This window comes from Aquarana catesbeiana, linkage group LG06, assembly GCF_042186555.1.
Source record: "Aquarana catesbeiana isolate 2022-GZ linkage group LG06, ASM4218655v1, whole genome shotgun sequence".
NCBI lineage: Eukaryota > Metazoa > Chordata > Amphibia > Anura > Ranidae > Aquarana > Aquarana catesbeiana.
The window spans coordinates 298,692,914-298,701,607 of record NC_133329.1 but is presented as its reverse complement, the minus strand read 5'-3'; the positions used below and the strand labels follow the sequence as shown (position 1 = coordinate 298,701,607).

The 8,694-nt window shown below is 44.2% G+C and overlaps 1 protein-coding gene across 2 annotated transcripts; it reads left to right on the top strand.

Annotated features, from left to right (window-relative positions):
• The first annotated feature begins 2,760 nt into the window (after positions 1-2,760).
• On the top strand, positions 2,761-8,345 carry LOC141146850 (uncharacterized). 2 transcript variants are annotated; one of them, XM_073633555.1, is made up of 2 exons: positions 2,761-2,963; positions 3,071-8,345. In XM_073633555.1, the coding sequence occupies exon 2, from the start codon at positions 4,758-4,760 to the stop codon at positions 6,330-6,332; it is 1,575 nt and encodes a 524-aa protein (XP_073489656.1). In that variant the 5' UTR covers positions 2,761-2,963; positions 3,071-4,757; the 3' UTR covers positions 6,333-8,345. Both variants share the same exon structure in this region, with proteins under 2 accessions (XP_073489656.1, XP_073489658.1).
• Positions 8,346-8,694: the final 349 nt, after the last annotated feature.

The following is an 8,694-nucleotide window of genomic DNA, read 5'->3' as shown; positions in this document are numbered from 1 at the left end:
GTGAAGGATAGAAATGTGGATTCACTCCACTGCCTGTCATGGAAAGGCGGTTGGCATCTGTGTAACATCACCCCCCATAAGTCACCCGTATATAATATCTGAAAATACATTCATAATACGTATTGAGCTGCGGAACCGGATATTACTGCGAGCAGAGTGGACAAGGAGGTTCGCATGCAGCAAACCTGCTAGGGTAGATAGGATTGGGGGGAGCGTGGGGTAGGGTGGAAAGGGACGGGGGGGTTGGGGAGGGGAAGGTGTATAGGGAAGGGCATAGAAGGGTGAGGGGAGGGGATAGGGAGAGGTGCTGGACGGCATTTAAAGTGAGAGCCTCATCCTTGAAGATGCTTATGTATATCTAGAGGAGTCGATTGGTCTCTTGGTACGGGGAAGTGGGCAAAGTAATGGAGCGTATGGGATTGCCCCTAAAAAAATGTCTTTTACCTTGGAGACCGTCAAATCTTCTAGAAGGATCAGACATTGCATAGGGGTCTCCCAAGGGGAAAGTTCGACTCACAGTTTAGCTGGGGGCGTTTCCACTTGTTCTGAGACCCATTTTCGCAGTGGGCGATCAGGAGCGTCTAGGAATAATTGTCACTGGGAGGAGAAAAGAAAAGTTATCTTTAAAGTAGCCGTCTTCTGCAAACGCTTGTCATCTTGGGTGCCACTGGCAGGTGTTGCAGAAAGGTTCCTATCTTGATAAGGCGTACTCAGTGTTGAGAAATACAGGAAAGTAGGGTTGAGATTGTTCAGTTGAATCTGTCATGGCGGGCTCTTCTGTGGGCCGGGGAGGCCGTTGGGCTGTTGAGTGGGGCATTCCGGGTATCTGACCTGGTAGTTTCCCTCGGCGGGGTGTGTCTGCAGCATCTTATATGGAAGTCATCACGGACTGGGATAGCATCAGTGGAGGCTGATCTTCTCATGCGTGGCGGAAGAAGGGTGGTGTACCAATCCGGGATGTCGATGCGTGGAAGATTCAGTGCTTCACAGAAAGCGGGGAGATCTTCTGGCAGGCGTAGGTTTGCAGTGCGACCTTGGAATGAAGCAGAGAGGCAGAAGGGAAATTTCCACCGGTATTGAATTCCTTTGGTGCGCAGGAGATCAAGAAGAGGGCGTAAGTCTCTCCTATTTTGAAGAGTGATGGGAGAGAGGTCTTGGAACAACTTTATGTCGGCTCCTTGGTAGAGTAAGGAGTGGCGATCTCTGGCCCTATGAAGAATTTCCTCCTTCAGTTTAAAGTTGATGAGACAACATATCACGTCTCTAGGAGGGTCAGACTCTCTGCCTCTGGGCCTCAAGGCTCTATGCAAGCGTTCAAATTCAATGGGTGTTTCAGGAGGTCTGCCCAGGAGATCATTAAATATGGCGATAGTAGCTTTTGTAATTTGCGCATTTTCAACTGATTCAGGAATACCTCTTACCCGGATGTTGTGGCGACGACCACGTCCAAATCTTCCATATGCCTCTGGATATCCCTGAGTTGTGAAGATTAGGCATGAGAGAAGGTCTGTAATTGTTGAATGGTGGCGTCATGGAGGGTTGCTGTTTCCTCCAGATCATCTAAGCGCACTGTCATTACTTGGACATCTCTCCTGAGATCTGTGATGGCTGCAGAAAGTGTGGCTTTAATGTCTTCCGCCACAGATCGCAGATCTTGCATAGAAAGGGGCTGTGGGGCACATGCTGCAGCTGTTGAGGGCTGGGGTTGTGTGTGGTTTCTTCCCGAAGGGCTGAGGCTGGAGGAGCGTGCTGCATTCGAGTAGGCCCCGTTAGAAGCCGGGGCCTCGCATGCCTGGGTCCGGAAGATTTCTGGAATATTACGGCCGATTTGCAATCTGGATCCCCTGGGAGAACGGGACCTGGCTGGGGAGGGTTCCCTGGAGGTTTTCCCCATGATTGGTCTTGGCTGGCTCGGCTGTGCTAATTATGAATCCCTCCATGGACGGGAGCTCGGGAACTAGGCGGCCATTAATTCATTTACGCCCCCTATTAATTTTTTTAGCATATTGTTGTTTTGCCTTCTTGATGCCATGAGACAGATTGGCTCTTGCTGTTTTGAGAGCTGTTTTATCTCCTGATCTAAATACCTCATCTCTGGTCTTTAACAGCCCATGAACCTCTGCTGTCATCCATGGCTTCTGGTTGGCACGTGTGGTAATAATCTTGGTGACTGTCACATCATCTATGCACTTTTTGATGTAAGCAGTCACTGTTTCAGTGTACTCTTGTAAGTCTGTATGATTGTTGTAAGTGGCTGCCTCTTTAACCACCTCAATACAGTGCATTTTCACCCCCTTCCTGCCCAAGCCATTTTTCAGCTTTCAGCGCTGTCACACTTTGAATGACAATTGCGCGGTCATACAACACTGTACCCAGATGAAATTGTTATCATTTTTTTCCCACAAATAGAGCTTTCTTTTAGTGGTATTTGATCGCCTTTGCGGCTTTTATTTTTTGCGCTATAAACAAAAGAAGAGTGACAAGTTTGAAAAAAAACACAATATTTTTTACTTTTTGCTATAATAAATATCCAATTTTTTTTTTTCTTTAAAACTATTTTTTTCCCCATTTTAGGCTGATATGTATTCTTCTACATATTTTTGGTAAAAAAAAAAATCACAATAAGCGTATATTGATTGGTTTGCGCAAAAGTTATTGTTCTGTCCACCAGATGTCTTGCTGATGTTTTATACTGGTTATTTGTACCTGTGTTGTTAAATTTACATGCAAAATGTGTAATTTACTTAAGACAATCATATGTGGTGTGCAGGCTCCATCTAGCGTTCTTTTTTGGTATTGCTGCAGTTCTGTTAATTGTTGTATGTGTAAATAGGAAGTTGTCAGCAAGCAGGGAATTCTGGGTAGACAGGAAGTCAACCATCCACCATTCTTTTCAACACATTGCAAGAAGCAAGTCATGTATTTCTCTATCTATTGCCATCACCCCTTAGAGAACTTAAAAAGTAAGTTTTTATTATCTCATCTTGTACTGTATATCGTTGTTTATGCAATGTATGCTGTATTGTATGCAATATTATACTTATTGAGGTCTATTTCTGTTATTTTGTAGTTTCACCTGGCTTGTTCTAATAAAACTGAGATCAAAGAAATATGGTATCTACAGTTATTGGAATGAGAAGGTTTAGCTTTCTGCTCCTTGAGACAGAACAGCGAAATTTTTAAGCTGACCTCTGAAGGGAAGATAAGCCGACTTCGGAAGTCTGTACAGCCGGGGGCTATGGTATCCATACAGTCAGAAGCCTTAAAGATACAGGCCTGTGGCAGGTGAAGCAAGCAGCCACGCTACACAGAGATGCGCTCTGTCAAGCAGCAACGACACTAGAACGGTCTCTATACAGCAGCTTCTTCCCCGCAGCCATATCTCACAGTGGGACATCTTACAAAACACGTTCACAAGCAAGCTAATCTAAGTCATCTGTTGCAAATGCAGCAGCTATCGCCCGTTCAAAAGCCGAAGCAGCAAAAGCCAGGGCCGCATTCGCAGACCAAGAGTTGCAGATGAAAAAAGAAAAGGCCCGCCTTGATGCAGAAAAGGTGAGACAGGAACAAGAGAGAGAGAAGGAAAGAGTACACATGGAACAAGAGAGAGACAAGGAAAGAATACGCCTGGAAGAAGAGCTAGCCCAGCAGGAAGCATCTCTGAGATTGCAGCAAGCTATCTTAGAAGCTAACATGGAGAAGCTGGCAGTAGAAAGAGACGCTGCAGCCACCATTGCAGAAGCTTTAGAAGCAGCCGTCTACGATGAGCCAAGACTAGGCAGCAGCATACCGGGTCTAGAAGAGGACCAACAAGATTTTTCACAAGGCATGTCAGATTATGTCTACCAGCACTGTGACCCAAGCAGCATCCCACAACAAGAAATTAAACATGACATCAGTGAGTCACATCAAATAAAGCAGCAACAAGACGACCTGAGACCCCAGTGCTACAAGCAAGAAAAATCTGACAGAGTTCCAGACTTTCCAGTTCCAACCAAACCTTCTACTCCACAAGGTACCCAGCCTTCATACAAGCATCAAACACCAGTCTTCACTCCAAAGGTGTATGCCAACCTTATGTAAGTTTGAACCCAGCGCGCCTAAAGAAGAGACTTTTAACAGGTATGCCTTTACACCGCACCGCTATACACCAGCAGCCTACCCCAATGCCAATCAGGCTACTGTAGACTTTGCCAAGTTCCTGGCCAAGAGAGAGTTAGTTACCCAAGGACTTGTCAAATTCAGTGATCGCTCCCAACACTACAGGGCATGGCGATCCACTTTCCAGAGTGTCGTTCAAGGTCTAGATCTATCCTGCAGGGAACAGATAGAACTCCTCGTAAAGTGGCTTGGCAATTATTCTGCTGAACATGCCAAAAGGATCAGAGACATTAATATAAACCACCCTGAGATAGGCCTTGTAAACATCTGGAACAGACTGCATAGATGTTATGGCTCACCAGAAGCTATAGAAAGTACACTGTTTAAAAGGATAGAAGACTTTCCAAAAATACCTAGCAGAGGTTACCAAAGACTCAGAGAATTCAGTGGCCTGTGTATGGAGTTACAAGTGGCTAAAGCAGAAGGAGACTTAACTGGCCTTTCTTATCTTGACTCTGCTAGAGGTATTAACTCCTTAGCACAAAAAACTTCCTTATGAGTTACACGAAAGATGGATTACTCATGGCTGTAACTACAAACAAAAACACAATGTGCCTTTTCCACCCTTTAGTGAGTTTGTAGACAGACAAGCAGGAATGAAAGATGACCCCAGCTTCATTTTTCCGGTGTCTTATACCACTTCTGGCCCTAAACAGCACAGAGCTCCAGTAGCAGTGCACAAAACTAACATTTCTTCCCATAGATTTGCAGAGTCTCAGCCAAAGAATCAAGACAGTGACCCTGCTAAGTTCTGCCCTCTACATAAGATGCCACATCCTCTTCTGGAATGCAGAGCCTTCAGGACAAAGACCATCAAGGATCGCAAAGCTTTCCTCAAAGAGAACAACATCTGTTACAAGTGCTGCTCTTCGTCCAAACATTTCGCCAAGGACTGTAAAGTCAGTGTCAAATGTACAGAATGTGACAGCACAGAGCACAACACAGCTCTACACCCAAGGAATACTACAAGAACTTTCCCACCTGTTCATAGGGACAAGGAGCAAGGCAGGGAGACCAAAGACTCTAGTACAGATGCCATAGCAATCACTTCACAGTGTACTGAAGTTTGCAAAGGAAGTACGGGTGGCAGGTCCTGCTCTAAAATCTGTCTTGTGAGAGTTTACCCAAAAGGACACAGAGACAAAACAGTCAAGCTCTACATCATCTTGGATGATCAGAGTAACAAGTCACTAGCTAGATCTATGTTTTTTGACATTCTAAACCTTAAAGGCCCCAGCAGCCCTTACTCCCTTAAGACTTATGCAGGTACAGTGGAAACGGCGGGGAGAAGAGCTGACGGCCAACAAATTGGATCTATGGATGTTCAGACATGCCTACCCTTACCGACCATAAAAGAGTGCAACCAGATGCCAGACAACAGATCAGGGATTCCCACACCAGACGCAGCAGCTCACCAGACTCACTTGAACCACATAGCACATCTCATAGCAGAACTAGATGATCAGGCTCAGATAATCTTACTCCTAGGAAGGGATATCTTGCAAGTCCACAAAGTAAGAAAACTGATCAACGGTCCTAAAAATGCCCCATATGCCCAAAAACTGGATCTCGGGTGTGTCATTGTAGGTGATGTTTGCCTGGGAGGTGCACACAAACCGGCATCTGTTAATAACCTGCTCACTAGTACCCTCAAGAACGGTCGTCCTACTCTTTTCCAACCCTGTCAAAATCACATCCTCATAAAAGAGCTACCACACAACAACCCTGTACCTCTTCCTTTCCTAAGTCCCCTCTGTGACAGTAATACCTATGACAACGACCAAAGCGACTTAGGAAGCATAGTGTTCCAGAGAACAAAGGAAGATAACCAGGTAGCAATGTCCATTGAGGATAGGCTCTTCTTAGAAGTTATGGAAAGGAGTATGGAGAAAGACGGGACTAATAGCTGGGTTGCAATTCTTCCCTTTAGACCACAAAGACGACGTTTGCCTAACAATAGAGAACTAGAATATAAACGTCTCACTTCCCTAAGACACAATCTTCAAAGGAAACCAGAGATGAAAGAACATTTCTTTTCCTTCATGGAGAAAATATTCCAGAATGGTCATGCTGCGATACCCCCAAACCTCAAAGACTCTATCACCCTGAGAAGCCAGGACAGATTAGAGTGGTGTTCGATTCCAGCGCCAAACATGAGGGTGTCTCTCTAAATGATGTCCTCCTCTCTGGCCCTGACCTTAACAACAGACTATTAGGAGTACTTCTTCGCTTTCGCAAGGATTCAGTCGCTTTTATTGCAGACATACAGCAAATGTTCTATTGCTTTCTTGTTAAAGAAGAACACCGTAACTTTCTGAGGTTTCTCTGGTTCAGGGACAACAACCCCTCTGGAGACATCACAGAATACCGCATGAGGTTGCACATATTTGGTAACAGTCTTTCCCCTGCAGTTGCTATATATAGCCTCAGACATTCTGCTAGAGTGGGAGAGTCAGAGTATGGGTCAGATGTCAGACAGTTTGTGGACAAGGATTTCTATGTAGACGATTGCTTGAAATCACTACCTACAAATGAAGCCGCAATCAGTCTCCTCAAAAGAACTCAGGCAATGCTTGCTTGTTCCAACTTTAGACTCCACAAGATTGCTTCCAACAGTAGAGAGGTTTTAGAAGCCTTTCCTGTCCAAGATCGTTCTAACGATTTAAAGGACTTAGATCTAGGCACAGACTCACTTCCCATGCAACGCAGTCTTGGTTTGCTTTGGGACTTAAGATCTGACACGTTTACTTTCCAAGTAAACACAGAAGAAAAACCCTTTACCCATAGAGGTGTCCTGTCTACCATAAACAGCCTACTGAGAGACTTAACCTGTGAGTCGCTAGATTGGGACCACCCTCTCCCCACCGACAAGAAGAACCTATGGCTAGAGTGGAAGGACTTAGTAACAGCTCTATCCAATCTTAAAATTCTACAACCATATGCTCCTCTGTCTTCTGCAGACGTTCAGATGCAAAGGCTTTGTGTGTTTTCGGATGCTTCTGTTAAAGCAATTACTGCTGTAACTTACTTTAAAACCATAGATACTTAAGGACAATGCCACATAGGGTTTGCAATGGGGAAACCAAAACTTGCACCACTTCTCAAACACACCATACCCAGGCTGGAAAAGCAAAACTGCACGTGGATCTTCAACCCACCTCACTCTTCTCACATGGGAGGTGTTTGAGAGAGGATGATAGGCATAGCCCGCAGAATCCTTGACTCTATCTTCCTACAAGTAGGAACTGCAGGACTTACTCATGAATGTTTAGTGACATTTATGGCAGAGGTTACAGCTATCATTGACAACAGACCTTTGACCTCCATTTCAAGTGACTCTGAGGATCCAGTGGTCCTCACACCTGCCATGTTACTCACGCAAAAGACTAGTCTTGCCAGTGCTCCAGCTGGAGAGTTTTGTGAGAAGGACCTTTACAAACGTCAATGGAGACAAGTACAAACCCTTGCCAATACCTTCTGGAACCGGTGGAGGGAACAATATATATCTACTCTACAAGTAAGGAGAAAGTGGCACACTGAAAAACCTAATCTTAAACCTGGTGATGTTGTGCTCATGAAAGTTTGCCAGACACTAAGGAATATGTGGCCTTTAGGTTTGATCACCAAAGTACTGCCAAGCAAGGATAATCATGTCCATAAGGTCAAGGTCAAGATCTTTCAACAGAATGAGGTTAAAGTATTCTTGAGACCAGTGACCGAACTTATTCTGTTGCTTCCTACGGAGGACTCTGTCAGTGACATCACTTGATGTCAGGCGGGGAGTGTTCTGTCCACCAGATGTCTTGCTGATGTTTTATACTTGTTATTTGTACCTGTGTTGTTAAATTTACATGCAAAATGTGTAATTTACTTAAGACAATCATATGTGGTGTGCGGGCTCCATCTAGAATTCTTTTTTGGTATTGCTGCAGTTCTGTTAATTGTTGTATGTGTAAATAGGAAGTCAACCATCCACCATTTTTTTCAACACATTGCAAGAAGCAAGTCATGTATTTCTCTATCTATCACCATCACCCCTTAGAGAACTTAAAAAGTAAGTTTTTATTATCTCATCTTGTACTGTATATCGTTGTTTATGCAATGTATGCTGTATTGTATGATATATTATACTTATTGAGGTCTATTTCTGTTATTTTGTAATTTCACCTGGCTTGTTCTAATAAAACTGAGATCAAAGAAATATGGTGTCACGGAACGTCCCTCACTCCGCTTGAGTGCTTCCGTCAGTATACCACTTCCTCCCAGTCTGGACTCAGATATCAGATATTCCAACTGCTCCCAAGCACAAAATAAGGCGAGACTTGCTTAGATGCTAACATGGACTAACTTTATTTAGAATCAAAATTACAAGACTTTATATGCCGTTGGAACCTCCTCTAACAATACAACTGTAACCTAATTAACATGAGCTAGTTTACTAAGTCATTTACCCGGACTAGGTGACTATTCAATACACATTACCATAAACATCAACACAGGGTTAATTAGAACAAACAACAATGTGTGGAATAC